The sequence below is a fragment of the Lissotriton vulgaris genome, chromosome 5 (assembly GCF_964263255.1).
Source record: "Lissotriton vulgaris chromosome 5, aLisVul1.2, whole genome shotgun sequence".
Classification (NCBI taxonomy): domain Eukaryota; kingdom Metazoa; phylum Chordata; class Amphibia; order Caudata; family Salamandridae; genus Lissotriton; species Lissotriton vulgaris.
The window spans coordinates 197,573,407-197,593,753 of record NC_141693.1 but is presented as its reverse complement, the minus strand read 5'-3'; the positions used below and the strand labels follow the sequence as shown (position 1 = coordinate 197,593,753).

Here is a 20,347-nt window from a genome sequence, read left to right as displayed (position 1 = left end):
CCTCTGGGACCGCAATCTTCTGTGCCCACTCCGGCGCTGTCCACGGGGATTCTTCAATGGCCCCTCACTCGGTGATGAATCGGATTGCAGCCCGGGCGGCATATTTACCCGCACTCGCACAGTCTCATCAGTCCACTTGAAGACCTCCTCCGGGGAGTCAAAGAAATGGGTGCGAGATTGAAAGACAACACGCTGGCGAGCCGGGAAGAATAAGGTGTACAGAAGCTTAAGTTCTCTCAATCTGGCCTTCATTGCCATAAACGATTGGCGCTGCTGCTGCACCAGCCTGGTATAGTCCGGAAACACCAGGATATGATGATTTTCATATAGCAGGGTCTCTTTGACGCGGGCCTGTTACAACACAGTGTCTCGGTCAAGGTAATTCAACAACCTCGCAATCACCTGCCGCGGACGAGCCCCCACCGGCGGTTACTGGGTGAGCGCCCTGTGCACCCGCTCCACGACAAAGCACTGAGACAGCATATCCGGAGGGACCCAACTTTCCAGCCATTGAGTGAGGAATCGCTCCATTTTGCCATTTTCGCATCCTCCAGAAATCCCACAAAGCGCAGGTTGTTCCGCCTTGCCCGTCCCTCCGCATCCTCGACCCGGAGAGCCAGACCCTTCTGAATGTCAACTTCTGCTTGAGAACCGAGACGACATCCTCCACTCCTGAGATGCGAGCCTCGGCCTCCATGATTCACGATACTGCGTTCCGGAGGTCTTGACAGAGCAGTGTAACATCCGCGCCCACAGCTCCAATTTTGGCATCTAACATGTCCCTGGATTGGGCGATCGCCGCCATCAGGGCCGCGTATTTGGGCACAGCCTCCTGGGCTCCCTCAGCCGCACTGCCCACTGCTCCGGGCCGGTGAATTTGTCTATTGGATCGTGCTTCGTGGGACCACCGCTGCCCTTGTCCCTCATGTTTGCCTATCACGGACTCCCAGGGCACCCAAAAACGTCGAAGCTCAGCACACACACCAGGTCTGCCCCAACTCCAATGCACTGCAGGTCACTTCCGCACTCTGTCCGATTCCAGGGGGGGATGAAGGGAGCGATGAGGAAGACTAGGTAGGGAAGGTACCCCTGAGCCGGGGCCCTCTATCCGGTGGTGCAACGGCCCGCCCTCAGGACCCCCGTCGACCCGTCCGCCAACTACACGTCCCACCAAGGCGGCAGGGCCCTTCCGGTGACCCCACACCCAGGGCCAATGATGAAGCAAAGCAATCCCCAGTTGAGCCACTGGCCCGGCAGCACCCACTGGGCTCTCCCTGCCCCCCCCCCCCCCCCCCTCGTGACCTGATACAGCCGCCGGTCCCTCTGCGCAAGAAGCAGCCCGAGAGAGGGGAGGCGCACCCGAACACCTCCCAGCAACAGCCGTCCACCAACGTGGGACCGGCTGGAGAGGGGGCGCAGGCTCACGCCCGAGGCCCAAGCGGCAGGTCGCCTCCAAAGACGTGAGGCACAGGAGCCACCAAGCCCCTCAACAGGCCGGGGCTCCCCCTCCACTCAGCCCCTCACCGGCAGAGTACCACCAGGCTCAAGGGCCGATCTGCCCCACGACAGGCGAGCCATCGCAACCACTCAAAGTCCACGCAGCTGAAGGGTCCCTCTGCAATCCACTGTCCTTGCCTGCAGCCGCGCCGCTCCTCCCAGCTCTGTTCTGGCCTCTGTCCCAGGGCACCCCTCGGGGGCCACACACCAGGCCCGGTCGACCTCCACAAATGCCTTAGAGCCCCCACTGCAGGAGCACCACAGGGCCCACGCGCCGCCTCCGCCACCAGGCCCCAAGGATCACAGAAAGGTCTAGGCAGCTCCCCGAAGGCCTCACACTAGCCCCCCCACGGTCCGATATAGCCACCGGTCCCCTGACACCAGCACCAGTCCAGGGGAGGGCCCGACGTCCCAGCGAGAGAGGCCCAGCTACCAAGCACTCAAGGGAGGGGCCCACCCGCGCCCGGGGCCTCAAGATCCGGCCTCACTCCCCAACGCGGTGTACAAACACAGCCAAACCTCCCCGCCGACCGGGGCGCCCCCGCCTCCTCACCGGCACAGAGTCAGAACCTTGGGGGCGACCTGCCCCACGAAGATCACCGCTGCCACCCAAGCTGTCGCTGCAGGCGCACACGGGCAGCCGCGTGGCTCTCACCACCTCCAGGGCACGCCAAACTTTACACCCCGGTTCCGCCATCGCAGACCAGGTCTCGCCAAGTGGAAACGGCCTCTGCGGTTCCCAGACGCTGCTGCTGCACACTGGACCGCCCCACAGGTAAACGGCACCAAGATGCCTCCTCCAGAACTTCAGAAAGGCCCGAGGGAGCCAGGATAATCTTCGGATTAATGCTGGGCTGGACGGAGCTGGTTAGCACACGTCCGCCATGTCGGCCAGCTAAGCCACGCCCCCAACCCATTCATTTTTAGGTTGCTTATATTGCCAGCCGAACGCAATATTGGCATTTAGCTTAGCGTGAAAAGTTTGGGTACTTCAATGTTTTTTCCAGCGCTACTACTCTTTCCTTTCATGGGTACCTAGTGGTCAGGATAAAAGATTTTCTTTGTTACATTTCTTTAATGTTTCCATGCATTTGTAAACTGTGGTTGGATCCTTTTTAATATCCTTTTCAAAATCGTATGCAAGCAATCGGGAACAAACTTGCATTTAAAAATTATATATATATATATTTTTATTTTTTTTAAGAGTTTTTTTATATAGCGCAAACTAGACCTGAAGATATCCGGTATCAGAGGGCTTTACATGAGCACCAGCTTCGTTACAGATGGACGCATTAATTTTTTTTGTTAGGCACAGGGAGATCAAGTGATTTGCCCAGAATCACAGAATGTTAAGCATTGTTGCCGAGACTCGAACCGGGTTCCCCAGCTTATATTCTTACGAAATGGGATCTTGCCTTCTGCTGCTGAGGCACATCAGAGCGTCATAAAGACTTTCCAGGGACTTTTTCAGGAGTCCCATAAAAGTCGGGGATACTGGGCTCAGATTTTGACAGTCGGAACCGTTCACAACTGATGTCTTAGGTCTTAACCTTACTATAAAACTCAAAACTGGACACCCAGACCACCCCTTCCTGTAAACACAAAGGATATCGAAGTCAAGTAGTCCAATGCTTACATAGCGAGATGGTGTTGGGTTAGACTCACAACTCCATAAACTAATACTACGATGTAACAATGTGAAATGTATAGGGCACTGCCCGGGGACAAGATAAAGGCGGGCGGAAAGGGAGGAGTCGGGGGACAAGTGAGGCAGTTAGCCGATGACCCTGTAAGCAGAAGGACGTACAATAAAAGAGTCCTGAAACTCACCCAGAGTGTCTGTGGCCGTCAGGACACTACATCTGGCGACGAGGGTGGCCACGGAACCTGCGGCGTGAGGAGGACGGCTAACCCTGGAAGCCCAGCTGTTGAGTAGGCGTCCAGTATTGTGGGCAGGTGACCGCGTGGTAGCGGAGTAACTGCGCAAGCGTCCTCTCGAGCCCACCCCAGCTGTCCGGAGGTGTGTCCACTTGCCCGGAGCTTACCCCGCTGCACCGTGTGTGTGTGTATGTGTGGCCCATCCTGGGTTTAGACCACCAAAACCTGCCTGCTCGCCGGGAGCCCACCCCGGCGTTGTAATAATCTCATGAAGCTGCCTGCTGTGCCCCTCCCCTACCTGGTGTTCCCACGATGACGACTCTCTGAGAGGGTGAGTGTTGACTGGCACTGACGATCGGTGCGGGGGAGTTGGAGTGAAAAATATTGGGCCCCGGCTGAAGAGAGCCAAATCTCGACGTCCACGAGATTCTCGCGGCGGCCATCTTGGAGTTAGGCGGTTTGTCCAATCCCCTGTCCGGGATCTTCGGCGGCCGTCTTGGGGTCAGGCAGAGAGCCCAAAAGCCATCAAGCACTGGTAAATGCACGGTGCCCAAAGAAACAAGCAATGGCGAGTGTAAGGAAACAAGTCAACAAGTATTGGCGAGTGTAATGAAAATAATCAACAAGCCTTGGCGTGTGTAATGAAAAAGTAAGCAAGCACTGGCGAGTGTAAGAAACCAAGTCAACAAGCATTGGCGAGTGTAATGAAAATAATCAACAAGCATTGGCATGTGTAATGAAAACGTAAACAAGCACTGGTGAGTGTACAGAAACAAGTCAACAAGCATTGGCGAGTGCAAGAAGTATACCAAACAAGCAGTGGCAAATCCAATAAAAGAACTGACAGAAAGGACTTTGTCAGTACGTGTCTGAGTAGCGGGATCCCGCGATGCCTGGATCGCGTCAGGAAAACGCTGAGCCCGGTCCCATGGGTGTGTTGGGAGTATCATTCCTGCGCCCTCCGGAGCCCCTCACTCTTGAATCTGGTGGGGGTATGGGCCTTCGGTGGCAAGAATGGTTAGAAGATTTCACCGACTTCATGAAGGGGTCCCATGCAACTGATGCTGGACAGCAACTGATCGCTCTCAGGAACCTTGTAGGTAAGGAAGTTGGACAGAACATAAAAGAGCTGCCTGCTGCGTCCGCTGCTTCATACGCTAATGTCTGTGAAGCGCTCAACCGCAAGTTCTTGCACAAAAAGAATGTTGATTATGAGCGATATACATTTAACCTGGCATCCCAAGAGAAAGGTGAGCAAATTGGTGTATTCATCACACATCTGAGACGCTTAGGAAGATATTGTGAGTTTGATACTTTTTCCACGGAGAATGCCCTCCGATTGAGAATTCTAGAAGGCTGCTTGTCAGAGCCCTTGAGACGCAAACTGCTTAAGAAAAATTACTCACTATGAGATTGAGGAAAGGACGAGAGTCGATGATCAAGCCGACGAGCATGCGAAGAAGATGGAGGCCCGGAGAAGCGAGAAACTTGAGCAGGCATTCAGGATGCAGTCTCGACAAGTGCATAGACGCTCCCCACCACAAGCGCGCTCCTCCAGATCCAGAAGACCGCATCATCCCTCAAGTCGTCGACGCAGAAGCTCAAGTCGCACCAATAAGAGATCGGAGCACCAACTCAAATGTCACAGATGCGGATATGATTTCCCTCATGTGGGCACGTGCCCAGCACTAGGTCAGAGGTGCCTGAAGTGTGGAAGGGATAATCATTTTGAAAGTGTTTGTGGAACTTCCCGGAAAGATAATCGCGAGAACACACCAGACAATTTCGTCCATCAAGCAGTCGCCATCAGGCTAAAGCGGTGCACGATCGCCGAGATTCGTCCACCGGATCGTCACACTCCAGCTGCCACTCCCGCCGGAACTACCAATCTCGGCGTTCCTCGTCAGAGAGTCCAGATCGCTGTCACCCATCTCACAGGACAGCTACGAATATATATATGCCTGGTGGCGGATCCCGACCACTTAAAGAGATACCAACGGTTTGACATCAAAATCGGTCCTCACTGTACCAAGTTTGTGCTGGATAGTGGAGCTTCTCTCAACTACATTCCAGTGGCTGAATATCAAAGGATGAAGACACCACCCCAGCTGAGCAAGGCCCATGTCCGAGTGTACACGTGGATGTCCATGAAGCCACTTCCCTGTCTTGGGAAGTTTCCAACGAACCTGACCTATCAGAATCGCACCATCCAAGCCTACATCCATGTCATCGAGGGGCCTGAAGCTGACTGTCTCCTGAGTCTACCTACGGGGGAACAACTAAAACTCGTGGACATACATTTTGTGGTGGCTCAGGACAGCTCACTCGCTGTCCCGCCTGAAGTGATCTGTGACTAAACTCTCGGCAAGAGGTCAAACGTCGAATACAAACTGACAGTGGGAGACCCATAGAAGACCAGGGAGGAGGTATCGAGATTGACACCCAAGAGATGTCTACGTTCAAACACATTCACAACAAATTGTCGATCGCCGCCAAAGATCCAGTTCCACAAGACAGTCTAATAGAAATTCCTAAACAACTGCAGGAAAGAGGCACCAATGTGGCCCATGAAGGTCACTGAGGCATTGTAGCTACAAAAAAGGCACTGAGAGAATGGGTCTGGTTTCCAACACTGGATCCAATAGCTGAGCTAACACTGAAGGACTGCCCACAATGCCAATTAGTGAGCCACCCAGACCCTCCTGCATCACTGCAAATGTCTCCACTGCCGAATGGGGTCTGGCAACAAGTTGCGGTTGATTTTGTTGGGCTGTTCAAATCTGGACAATACATCCGAGTCGCTATGGATGAGTATTCTCGATTCCCAATTGAGCAAAACATCACGTCCACCGAGGCATCCAACATCATATCCGTTCTTGGTGAGGTCTTCGCCGCATGGGGCATTCCCCACGTGGTAAAATCTGATAATGGACACCCATTTAACAGTCAGGACTTTGATGAGTTTGCTCGACACATTAACTTCGAACATCGCAAAATCACGTCACTCTGGCCACAGACCAACAGAATGGTGGACGGAATGACGGAACAATTCATGGCCACAGTCCAAAAAACTATTCAACGAGCGGAGCTCACCCGACGACATTCACAAACGGTGCTCAACGAAATGTTACGAGCTTATCGAAATACGCCTCACTCCACCACGGGCAAGTGTCCGGCAACCCTCATGCTGGGCAGGCCAGTGCGTACTCGATCGCCCATGATGAACTCACCCGAGGGTACTATGTATCCTGACTCCGGTCATGAAGAGATTGCCACCGTGGACGGAACAAAGAAAGGAAAGATGAAGAGGTACACAGATGACCGTAGGAAAGCCACCCCTGTCTCACTCCCGGAAAGGGACTAGGTGCTGGAGCGGCAAGACCAACCGAGCAAGACTGATTGCAGAAAGACTGACTGCAGCTACCGCGAGACTCCGTTGATGGTCACCAAGCAGAAAGGAACTATGATCACTGCCGAAACAAATGTAACGCACTTCAGGAAATGCAATCCCGGTGTCAGAGAACTATTGGCTGAACCAGTCTCTGAGGATATAAGAGCGGGGGCGCCATCCGGTTGTGGTCAATCGTCACTGCTGGTCCCTGACGGACGAGAGCCCGATAACCCCGACATTCAGTTGCGTCCAAGACTGACCATTAGAAGACCGTCACGCCTCATTGAAGAACTGTAAGTGAGATGTCCAGTGATGTGAAAAGAGGAAGAGCTGATGTACTGTTGTGGGTTTTGTTCTTTTTCTTTACAGAGGGGGAAGATGTAACCATGTGAAATGTATGGGGCACTAGGACCTGCTCGGGGACAAGATAAAGGCAGGCGGAAAGGAAGGAGTCGGGGAACAAGTGAGGCAGTTAGCCGATGACCCTGTAAGCAGAAGGACGTACAATAAAAGAAGTCCTGACACTCACCCCGTGATAGTGTCTGTGGCTGTCAGGACACTACATACGTAAACTGTATTCAGCTAATAAAAGGTCTTTTGAAAATAGTGCTCGAGGCATGTGTGGCTGTAGATACACATGCTTTGCTTACTCCTGCCATCTAGTGTTGGGTCCCGATGTGTGCAAGTAGTTTTTCTGCGAAAAAGTCTTTTGAGTCAGCAGGTAAAGTGACTCCTACTCTTGATGATTATACACATAGGCATCGACTCAATTGTTGGATTGCTTTCTTTCCGCCATCTGGTTCGGATGTGTGTGCTTGAGGTCGAGACAGTTTTGCACTCCTTTTGGTACGTGATTCACTCTTACCCTCCCCAGTATTGTTATCAAATGTTTTCCACCTATGTTTTTCGAAATCTGAAAACTATTGCCTGCAGTATCGACACACTCGTACAGCGGCCCTCTGGGGCTTATCCTTCAGGACCTGTCTTTCTATTCCTTTTGGCTTTGCCATAGATTGCCCTGCTGATGGGACGGATCCCTTTCCATTTCTGCCGGAAGTGCCACAACAAGTACCCGCGGACCGACCTCTACCAGGTCTGCAACCTGTGTTTGTCTCCGGAAACAGGACTGGCACGGTAGAAGACTCTGGTATTCTCAACAAGATGCAGGAGAAACTCAATGCCCTCATGGCCAAATACAGCCTCACACTGGGTGCATTTTGGCCTAGACTCTGGTTTCCGTGCCAACTCCGTCCAAGCACAAAGTCTCCTTTTGAGAGGCCATCAATCTGCTGGCGCCAACCAAGAAGCGGAAGACTGACAAGATCACCCGTCCCTTGCACCCTCCTATACCATCTTCTCCTCCACCATCACCCTTCATTCCACCACCTTCGCCCTCTTCGCCTCACCTCTTAGGGTGATCCATTAGACCTCATTCCTCAGGGGTCCCCACATTCATTCACGGGTGGATTTGGGACAGAGGATGATGCATTTGATGCACCCAAGGCCCCTGATCCTTGATCGGCCTATGACATTGACCCTCAAGGGGACACTGATCCCGACTACTACCCTGCCAGGCCATCTCCTCCTGATGACACCACATTTTAGCAGCTTATTGGCAGGGCTGCAAATTATCATCAGTTACCTCTTTATAAGGAGCCTATAGAGGGAAAACTCTTTCCACAACTCTTAGGCCAGCACGATATCTCCCTATGCTCAAGAGTATACTACGACATACCGATATTTTTTAAGATTCTGCATGAGCCCGTATCGTCAACCCCACGGTAGATTTAAAAAAGAATCTTTCGGTATCTCAAATTACCAGGAGTGTATGTAAATACTACAGTAGGCCTACAAGGCCAATCCACAGGCAAGCTAAGCTGCAAAATGGAAGTGCTTTTACCCTACTGCTACAATAAACGGAGTAAGAAGGCTTATTTGCAAGAAATAATTTGCTGTCTCCTGCACCTTCAAATGGTGAGGTTAACATGCACATCAATATTTTTACTTTCAGCAGCAATTGCTGCTTTGACGCAAAAGAGAGAACACACTTCTCTCTTCAAAATGCCCATAATTAAGGCATTCATGCAGGGCATTAAAAATAGTAATCCCTCTGGGAGTACCATTGGTCCCTACTGGAACCGCAATGTGGTGCTTACATGCCAAGTGGGCCTCCTTTAAGCCACTTCAATCTTGTGCAATGTAATACCTTTCTTGGACAGTGTTTTTTGTTTTAATTGTGATCACTTCACTAAGAAGATTCAGTGATATACAGGCTCTAACGATAGAATAATCTTGAATTCAATAGATAGTCATCATAAGGATTAATCCCGGGTACCTCCCCCACGGTGGTTTCCATAGTTGCCAAGTTCCCTCCTCACACAGCCAACAAAAATAGCACTTCACACATTAGATGTTAAGAGTGCTAATGATTTGCATTGACAAAACAAAGTATCTGCAGGTCAAAACGGCCGGTTGTCACGTTTGGTACGTTGTGGATGAAGGGACCAGGCATCTCGTGACTAAACACTTATTTGATCAAAATGACTTGCAAATGTCGGTGCCCAGCACTAGATGGCAGGGGTGTACAGAGCATATGATGCAATAGCACTATCAAGTTACAAACCAACAATCATAGGGTAAGTGATATTTTGCTTTTTCCCAGAGATCTGGATGAGCATTAAGCAAGTTAGGTGAACTAACAAGGTTAATGTTGGGTTTTTTCTCTTTTTTTTTGTTTGTTTACTTTTTTGTGTTATGGTAGGGTTACTTTCATGGGAGTTATGTAGTCGCTTGTTTTGAATGTTACATGGGTCACCTTTTCATGTGTTCTCAGTTTACATGTGCATCTCGTAATGATAAAAAGTTCCTGGGCAGCTATTTTAAGGATTTGCTTGTTTTTATTATTGTCACTGTAACAACAAGATCTCTGTAAAGCAGTGTCAACTGTTAGACTACGTTTATTTTTGCCTTTCAGTATTTGTGAAGTATATTGTCTCATCTGGACATATCCCTTACTCTTACCCAACCCTTCTGCATGTTTTTTAGGTCTCGCCTGTCGATGCGCATGCGCATCGAGCTTGCGAGACTATGGGGGCTTAAACACTCTTTAACTAACTTGCAAGGAATCGTGGCGATTCCTTGCAGTGCCCGTGAAATTTAAGCTCAATGCGCATGCGCATTGAGCTTAAAAGCACGTGCACATGCCCCTCTGCCCTCTCCCCACTCTCTCTCCCCTCACGACGCTCCTCCCGCTCCGCCCCCTCCCCACTCTCTCTCCCAGCACACCTCCCCCTCCAGCATCCACTCCCTGCTCCGCTGCCTGCGTCCTCCGCCTGCGCTACTGCTTTCCTTCCAAGTAGTGTGCAAGATCCCCCTTCTTAATTGTGTGCTAGACACCCGTAACTTTACCCCGCTACTGGTCTCCCCAGTTCTGTACTGGATCACCCTTCGCAATACCGTGCTGGTTCTCGCTTGCTCTCAATCTAGATTTTCCCTTAGCTCTGTTACGGGGAATCTCAATTCTTTTTACCCTCGGCGCCCGCTCACATTTTTTTCCTTTAGCTGCCCTGGATGATCTATTCTTACTCAAAGTTGCACCGCTTTTACTAAATCTTACCCTTTTAACCTTCGCGATGTTTCTCCCTTTTTACCTCCGGTGCTTGATATATCGTTCTCCCCTTTTTAACTCGGTTTTGCGAGGTCTCCGTTTATTTATCCTCTTGCTGGGTCCCCTTTTCTTTACCCTGCCCGGTTCTCAGTGCCGGGTTTTCCTTCGACTAGTTAGCACAGTGCTAGTTCACCCATGTTTCTCCGTCGGGTGCTGGATCGCCCCTTTTCTCTCTGTGCTGGATCTCCTCGCTTCGGTTTCGCTCGCCCTCCCTTCCCCCTTCCTGTGGCTGCTTTGTCTGCTCTCCAGCTCTGCGGGCTCGCTGCTGCCCCGGGCGTGGACTGGCTCCAGTCCCCGCAGAGAGCGGCTCTTCCCCCGCCCCTCCATCCCGCTCTCTCTGCTCTGCCTCCCCCTCTCTTCCAATCAGCCAGCGGGCTCCAGCCTGCGCCAACCCCACAGCAGAGCAGCGGAGCCAGGCGGACGGAGAGGGAGGGCTGTGCTGTTGCCTGCCACAGAGCAGGGGGCACTGCTGTCTGTGCCTGCTCCTCGCGATCTGGAGAGGAGACAAGCACGAAGGGTTTGCTGTTCGGATCGGGCAGCCAAAGACGGCGAAATCTTTTGGGGTTCATCATCGCTACCTACCACACGCCTGGTGGCTTACTGCAGTCCAGTCTCCAGCTTGGGACGACATTGGCTGCCGTCATCGAAAAGCATTCTAAAGGCTGCCTACTCTTATTTTCTGTAGTCCGAGCCAACAGGCACACCTAAACTTTCTGGTGGTTGTCCTGGAATAGAGTGCCAGGCACAAGGGGGAGCTACCAGTGCTGCCTGCCTTAGACGGAGAAGGAGGGCTTCACACATTATTGCAGAACTCTGTGCCTGCCCACACCAATGACAAGCGAATCCCTCAGATGTCTTGCATAACATCAAGTATGGGCTGTTTGTTACTTGTCACTGTTGTCTGTCGTTGGCAGCGAGCTCCTACCAGCAGAAAGAGTCATGACCACTGGTGCCAGGACATCCCGTGCCACAGAACACCCGTAATTAACGCCCTGTTTCCAATGCTTGCTTCTGGCCTCACAGACATTACTATTTCTACCCCCGCTATTTAACAGGATCCCATACATCAGTTGCCCGACCGTTCTAATTCTGACTGCATGAATAAAATCCAGCACAGGCAAACACACCCCGTTCTCCTACTGTAACTTCAATATACTTGCAGGCTCGCCACCTCACCCAAACGTGCTCCCCCAAACAATGCGGCCTGCCACGCAAGGACATCAAACCTGGTTGCTGGTGGTCCCTACAGCTGCTTGAACCAGGTCCCGAGCTACAAATACCTCTCCCTAAATAATCTTGACTTCCCCTGCCATCCCGCAGGCAGACTAAACTCTGTCCCGCCGAGCTGGCATTCTCTGCTTTCCCCACAGCTTTTCTGAATGCCACCTTGTCCTGGCATTACACGATCCGCCTCTATGGACTGGCACCGCTTCTCACACTTTATCAGCGCGAGCAGGTAAAGGCCCCGCTCAGTACCCTCTCCCTTGTTCACGGTTGCCCCTCCCCTCCCAGGTGTCCACCTGACAAACAAAAAACTCGCACCGCCCCGTGTCGGATCCTGCCATCCAGTACCCGTATGTTGTAACACTAGCTAACTTAAGCTCGCCCAGCGCGTAGTTTGGGGAGGCGAGGTATATGGGAACAGGTCAGCGCCACCTGGTCTCACCCTCTTCTTACTAACCTGCCCCTAGATCGACACAATTTATTTCTAGCTCTGCTGCTATTTAAAAATGTCCATGTCTGCCCAGTTTAAACTGTCACTAGCAGTGAAGGAGGGGATGTGACGTTTGCCTCCCTCTTTCCACGTACACTTTATTTTTTTTATTAGATTTTTCTCCAACTCCACCTTTGTTGTCAGGGGCGTCATCTTCTGCTATCCAATCCCTGACTGGAACACGCCTGCTGAAACGGGAGATAGGCCCAATGAGATCTTAACAAGGGAAAGGCAATTCGGTGCAATGCAGAAGTGTCTAATATGTCCTTCCCCGCCTTCAAATAAACAAGCTGAGAGATTCTCCAAATACCATGGCGTTTAATTTGGTTGCGAATTCTGTCAGTCTGCACACTGCATCCAGCGTGGACGGGCAGTAGATAGGTACACGCTCCCTGTTCCTGTACATATTGTTTTTAGGTCTCGCCTGTCGATGCGCATGCGCATCGAGCTTGCGAGACTATGGGGGCTTAAACACTCTTTAACTAACTTGCAAGGAATCGTGGCGATTCCTTGCAGTGCCCGTGAAATTTAAGCTCAATGCGCATGCGCATTGAGCTTAAAAGCGCGTGCACATGCCCCTCTGCCCTCTCCCCACTCTCTCTCCCCTCACGACGCTCCTTCCGCTCCGCCCCCTCCCCACTCTCTCTCCCAGCACACCTCCCCCTCCAGCATCCACTCCCCCCTTGTCTCTCTGTGCCCGCCCCCACCACTCCTAATGAGCTGCTTGTTTTCATTTGCAGTACACCATGTGCGCATTTACTTTCATAACGGTGGCTCACCGTTTTAACTTGTTTTAATTTCCCAATCTGACCAAAAGGTTTGCCGTGCCTGATTATTATGAGAACCCGGAGGGGCTCCTGGCCCCCAGCGTTAAGGGCTCCTCGCCTGCAATCGGATACGTTTAGAGTCTGCCCTTTAGTTTTCACAACAAAGCAAAGACAACCCTGAAAATGTCCATTAAGTATAAAACATCTTAATGTAAATTGTCCGGCAAATTCCCACTGAACACTAACGGAGTACATGCTTGTATATATGTATATAACCAGGCAAATATAAAGTATAACAAAAAAAACATTTGTCGCATTTCTCCTCCCCCCCCCCCTCTCTGCCTTCCCTCTGTCCTTCAGTTGCTTCATGCCTTTGCTTGACCTCTTTTCCTTCATTCTTTTCGTAACCTCTACTCCTACTCCGCCTTTCAGCATCCTTTCATCCCCTTCCTCCTCCCCCTCACTTCAGCCCTCGATTCTCGTTTCCTCTCTCTTCTAAACACGTCATTCGTCCCTGCCTTCAATATCCTCTCTTCTTTCCCTCATCCGACCCCCTCCATGTCCATATTTACCCTTGCCCCCTTCGCCCCCTCCCCTTCCCTCCCTGCCCCTCCCCATCACTGTTGGTCACACCATTGAATTGAATTAATTCCGCCATGCTGTTCGCAACGGGCCCACCCCTGCAGCAGGCATTGCTTGAAATCAAAGGCGCTTGGAGGTCTCCACGGGGTTCTTTGTTTTCCGCCCAGGCGCTGCTTTGATCCGTGGCTGATTATTATGAGAACCCGGAGGGGCTCCTGGCCCCCAGCGTTAAGGGCTCCTCGCCTGCAATCGGATACTTTTAGAGTCTGCCCTTTAGTTTTCACAACAAAGCAAAGACAACCCTGAAAATGTCCATGAAGTATAAAACATCTTAATGTAAATTGTCCGGCAAATTCCCACTGAACACCACCACATCCACCATCACCACCACATCCACCACCACATCCACCACCGCATCCACCACCACCACCGCATCCACCACCACCACATCCAACATCACCACCACATCCACCACCACATCCACCACCACATCCACCATCACCTCCACATCCACCATGACATCCACCGCCACATCCACCACCCCATCCACCACCACCACCACCGCATCCACCACCACCACTGCATCCACCACCACATCCACCGCCACCACATCCACCGCATCCACCACCGCATCCACCACCACATCCACCACCACATCCACCATCACCACCACATCCACCATCATCTCCACATCCACCGCCACATCCACCACACCCACATCCACCACACCCACCACATCCACCACCACATCCACCACCACATCCACCATCACCTCCACATCCACCATGACAACCACCACCGCATCCACCACCACATCCACCACATCCACCACATCCACCATCACCTCCACATCCACCATGACATCCACCACCACATGCACCACATGCACCACCACATCCACCACCACATCCACCGCATCCACCACCACCACCGCATCCACCACCACATCCACCACATCCACCACCACATCCACCACATCCACCATCACCACCACATCCACCACCACATCCACCATCACATCCACCGCATTCACCACCACCACCGCATCCACCACCACATCCACCACATCCACCATCACCTCCACCATCACCTCCACATCCACCACCACATCCACCACCACCACATCCACCACATGCACCACCACCGCATCCACCACCACATCCACCACACTCACCACCACCACATCCACCACCAGGTGCAAATGCAATGTTCTTGGATTTTCGTCACAATAAAATACACTGAACATAATCTTCACAAAATTAATTTACAAACGTTTAAGCTATTGCCATTATAAATTACAATACATTTTATTTAAGTATTAATTATTTACAAAATTAAAGCCATTGTTATTTGCAATATCAATACATCTAAGTCACGTAAAGACAACACACATTGCATTACAAATGCTATAGGTGTCAAATTTGCGAAAGTTCAAACTATTGACATTGTAACTGACAAAGCTATTACTTTTGCTATTTTCAAAACCAACACATAAATAAAAAAAGTGTCATTTACAATACCAATTGCTCAAACTTTCCTAATGCGAGACCTATTGCATTTCCAATGCTTGTTTTACATTTTTGCTTTCACAGGATTCTTGAAACTAGGAATTTTTAGGAGGCACGCTTTCCTTACCTATGGAGTGCGATCAGTAAAAATTGTAGTCTTCATCATCCCCTTAGCTGTATTGTTTCTGAAAACATGCCACAGTTGAGTTTTTTTTTAACTCTAATCCATAGGAGGTTCCTTTCTGGGATAACCTGTTCTTCTTACAAAGCAAGCCTTTACTCTGTACGGGTGAGGGTGGCTGGGCTTATTGCATACTCTTGGTCTCTTAAAGTCCATGTTTACCTCCACCAAAGCTCCAAGTTGTATGTACCGTATTTTCCGGCGTATAAGACGACCCGGCGTATAAGACGACCCCCTACTTTCATGGACAAAATGTAGGTTTCATGATATATTCGCCGTATAAGACGACCCCCACTTCCTAACGTCCTCAGTCCCCTTTCTATCTCCATGGACTGAGGAGATCATGTGGTACTGACGCTCCTCTCCTTCCGATGAGCGTAAGAATTGCGGAAGGAGAGAGAGATCAGCACACGTGGAGGAGCGCCTCGTCTGCCTGGGGGATGTGCAGCTGCAGTCCAGGTAGGGTTCACGGCGCCATTTGTTTTCTTTTAAAGCTTGCGCAGTGTTTGAGTTGCCTCTGGCTGGCGAGGGGCTGATATCGTGTTGCACATGTAACGTTCGTACTTCTGCTCTGCTCATTAGCAGCCTGTGGTACCGTAACAGTACCGTAATTTATTTTCAAGACCGCCTACGTTCTTTGTTGTGTGCTGGAGTTCCCTAAGCGGCACCCATTTCAATTGAGACGCGGTCTGACACCTTCGAGTGAAGTCCGCGCTATGTAAAAAATACCGCCATTTTTAGTAACCGGCGTATAAGACGACCCCCGACTTTCCAGAACATTTTAAGGGGTTAAAAAGTCGTCTTATACGCCGGAAAATACGGTATGTATCTGACTTTAAAGTGTTCTTTTACTGCACTGTGAACTTGATTACATTGCAGACTTTTGTGCTTTAATTCAGACCTTTGTCACTAGAGCAAAACTCCATGGCCAGAGGGGCTCAGCATATCTGTTCAGAAGAAGCAAATAATTATTTTTGTAGGCTGATGATTTGCAGCATTGTATTTTTTTCACGATGAGGTTTTTGCAAGCACTTGATACTGAAAGGGCTCAGTCATTATTGACAATAGACTAAAGAGGTCTGAAAGAAAACATGTTTGTGGCCAGACATGCTGAGGTGAACTGAAATCTATATTTGCAAAAATGAATTTTATATCCTGACAAGTAGTCCATAATCTTAAATAAAACATATTTCCTATTGTTCCCTAAGCCAGATGTAGGAGCGCTGCATCAGCAGTCAAAGTTTACATTCAACTTGATGTTTAGTTATCTGGCCACTCCTTCTGTAAATATTGTTTGGATACGGACTTTAAAGAGTGTGACTTCTGGGTAGAAAATGTGTATGTAAGTGGTCTTTGCTTCATACACTCTTTAATCCATATGGTTGTCCCTGTGTTGCCCTCTACTTTTATCTTAGGAAACTCTATCTGCTGTGGAAAAAAATGCCCATGTAAAATGATTTTCTTGTAGAGTGGCATAGGAAATCTTCCTCATTCAAACTATGGTGTAATCTTTTCTTCAAAGAAAAGTCACATGGTGCCTTCAGGTCCCAGGAGTGGTGACTTCTCACTGTAATTGGGCCCTTATTGGTATATTTTTAAAATCAGCAGCTTTGTTTATTTTATTTGTAATCTCAGATCCTCAGATAATATATACAATTAAGCTAATATGTCGACATTGCCAGTTATTGAGACCTATTTTCAAAGGTAAATTAAATTTTTCCATTTGAAAATGCAATTTCAACTTCTTCCCACAGGCACTTTGTTGCATTTGAAGTCTTGAGAGAAGAGGAGTTCTCTCCATTGAAGAATGCGGATACTGCAGATAAAGACACACCAACAACTGCTCGAAGGGCCTTGCTTTCACAACACTACAGATGGGCAGTCTGTGCTGGAGCCAGGTTTCTTGATAAAAATGGTTCCAGGATTTCCGACAAATGCAGGTAAGTAAGCCTTGAATGATGTATGATGTACTAGATTCATGTTTTGTTACATATTCCCATGTGATATGCAAATCTTCTAATCTTTAAACCACAGCTTTCCAAACTTTTAATGTTGGTGACACACCTTTTTGCGGAAAAAAATTCAGGGACACTGTAACGCGAGTTAGCGCAGCGAGTGAGCCCGAACCATCTAAGGGGGATGGTTCGCATGATTAAATTGATGCGCCGGCGGCACAAGGGGCATGTAAATAGGCCCCTAACTGTGTAACACACAACCCCACACACAACCCCACACCCACACACACACAACCCCACACCCACACACACACAACCCCACATGCACACACACACGACCCCCCACACACACACACGACCCCCCCCCACACACACACACAACCACACACACACAACCCCACACACACACAACCCCACACACACACAACCCCACACACACACAACCCCCCCCCCCCCACACACACAACCCCCCCCCCCCACACACAACTTCCCCCCACACACACACAACTCCCCCCACACACACAACTTCACTCACACAAAACAAACGACTACAATTCTCCTTGCTCTCTGTCACAGGATTCTCGGCTCTAGCAGTTAGGACACATCCTCTCCCCTGTTGCAGCCATTAACGAGAGGGTCTGAAGATGTTTCCTACCTAGGAAGGATTCTGTGCCATGTGGATTCTTAACTGCGTAAACAACGGAGACCACAGGAGTGCATTTAGAAAACGGCACCAGTATATTAATATTCATTGCGAGGGCTGTGCCTCCCCTTTGGAAGTCGCCGCAAGGGGCCTGCAGAACCAGAGATTAGCCACGGAGCCGCCTCCCGCAAGACACGCCCTAAAGCACGTCTCAAGGAGGCCTGACTGGAGAGCGCCTGGACGCCTTCATGAGCGAGAGCACTGCACACGCGGTAAGCCTCTTCGTGTCGCCCAGGGTTACTCTAGATGGGGTGAATGCGCCGCTCTGATTACGTTCCTGGATACTAGGATGGCGGTACTGAGTTGCTCGGAGGCACTTGACTGACCTCTAATTAACATCCCGGTCGCTCCTCAAGTGCAAGGTGCACCGACGCCATGTACTTCCGCAGAAATATCCCACGCGTGACACACCTACGTATGGGACGCGACACAGTAACATGTCGCGCCACACAGTTTGGAAAGATGTGCTTTAAACTATCACTAACTTTTAACAGCCCATCCAGTCAATTCACAGTTTTCTTACGTGATGCACTTTGGTTTTCATTCGGATGAAATGCAAAAAATGGGGAGATTCAAAGCTCAGACTGTTGGAGAAAAGAGCAAGAAATCAAGACAAAGTAAAACACGAAGTTGAAGTCTTTCTTAACCCTGGTTTCCCTACCTAAGCAGTAGTCCAGTGAAAGTCTTAATGTTTCATTGGATCAATCCAATAACCAGCAAAAGCAGCATATCTCTGCGATTCTCCAAGTTTGATGTTCCACCATTTCACTCCAGGGTAAGAAGGTCCGTTATGGATCCGGCAGAGAGATTATTTAGAGGTGTAATTCAACTCTGGTTGAAAGCGTGCCAGAAAGCAATACCATATACTTGATTGGCTAAATGAATAAACAGTCTATTTGAAGAGAAAAAAAAAGAATAATGGTCATGCCAGTAAAATTATAAATACAAACTGACATATTGTAGAAGAATGAATAGAGGCCCAGAAAAGTAGGGTGAACTCTTCATGTTGGAGATCGAGTAGGATATTCAGCTTATCAGGGAAAATGTAGTTCACTGTAAACTTGATTGTGCCACTCACTGGGAAACTATAGATTGTGCTCACTGAGAGAGTTTAGCTTCCAGTCCTTCTGCAAGTGACCTTTGTCACATGACTGCAAAATGGGACTACTTGTCCACTCAGTTCAGTTCAGTAATTCTTTATTTCGATGATTAAAAACCATCATAAAAATTCATTTATACAAAATCATCAATTACATTTCTGACCCTAAATGCATTAAAAACAAATTTTATACAATTAAAACGTGTAATATTCTGTACAATGTTACTCAGCCTCTCGTATTTCTTAGTTTTACTGCTACTTTCAAAAAACTCATTATAGAGAATAAAGTGCGCATATCATTTGCTTTTTGCAGAAAAAGTAATGCAGTCTTAGCGTGACGGAATTTTAACTCTTTTAAAATATCCACAAGAAATTTACGTTGAGGGAATCGATTAAAATGTACATAAGTACAAAATGAAGGGTGTCCTGCGGAGACCTATTGTCGCAGCCACCCTTCTGCTCAATTGTTAAGGTATGTATGTATGTATGTATGTATGTATGTATGTATAGGCATTTATATAGCGCACTACTTACCCGGAGGGTCCCAAGGCGCTTCGACCGCTGCGAAACCCTTCCTGGCTTCCCTGAGAGATAGTCCCTTAATGGGTATCTCCAGGGTGAGACCAGGCATCCCCGGCGGTCTGGTGGGGCCGTTAGTGAAGATGAGGCAAGCTAGTGCCCAGAGTTGCCGAGTGTGATCGCTGATCAGAGTGGGCACCGAGGCGAGAGAATTATCGAGTCCGCTGACCCTGGTACAGAAACCTGCCGCGCCGGGAATCGAACCCTGGTCCCGGGCCGTCCTCTGCTCTCGGGTCTGCCGCCTCTAAACAGTGAGCCACACTACTTCACCAGAGGGATAAGCTAAAATATTAGGTAACAAATTGAGCCTAAAACGACACATTAAAAATCTATCTTGCTGATTGTACATCAGAAATAGATAAGGTTCCATACCTTCCCCATTGCTTACTAGGCGATAAGCTGCTACAGATTTTTTTAATGAGTTATAGGTTGATCTGCTCCGTTCATATTTTTCTAATAGCAGTTTTCTGATCTGGTGTTTACAAGAAGTAGTGATCAGAGTTGGGTCGCTGAAAAGCGTTTGCTGGTCTATACTCCCTAATGTGTCCTTGACATAATTTAGCCATGGAATTTGAAGGCACTCATCTTTTTGTAAGCAGTCTTTGACTATTATCCTACTTCGTTCCAGCTCCGGATTTACCCAGATACGGAGCCACGTTAGGATAGGTCTCACTTTTACCAGTTCAGTGATATGTGGGATCCCTAGCTCAGTTTGTGCAATTTCTGCTGGGATACTCTGTGGTGTTTTCAGAATACCACGGAGGAATTTGTCTTCCTCTACTTCTAATTGTTTTGCCTCCCTAAAACCCCAGACCTCTGCCCCATA

At 49.5% G+C, this 20,347-nt stretch overlaps 1 protein-coding gene across 1 annotated transcript in view; it reads left to right on the top strand.

Moving 5' to 3' along the window:
- Window positions 1-20,347, top strand: part of UAP1L1 (UDP-N-acetylglucosamine pyrophosphorylase 1 like 1) — a 292,017-nt gene that overhangs the window by 219,139 nt on the left and 52,531 nt on the right. Inside the window, exon 7 of the mRNA XM_086921152.1 lies at window positions 16,940-17,125. Coding sequence (XP_086777278.1) covers window positions 16,940-17,125 — 186 coding nt within the window. The remainder of the gene's footprint in view (window positions 1-16,939; window positions 17,126-20,347) is intronic.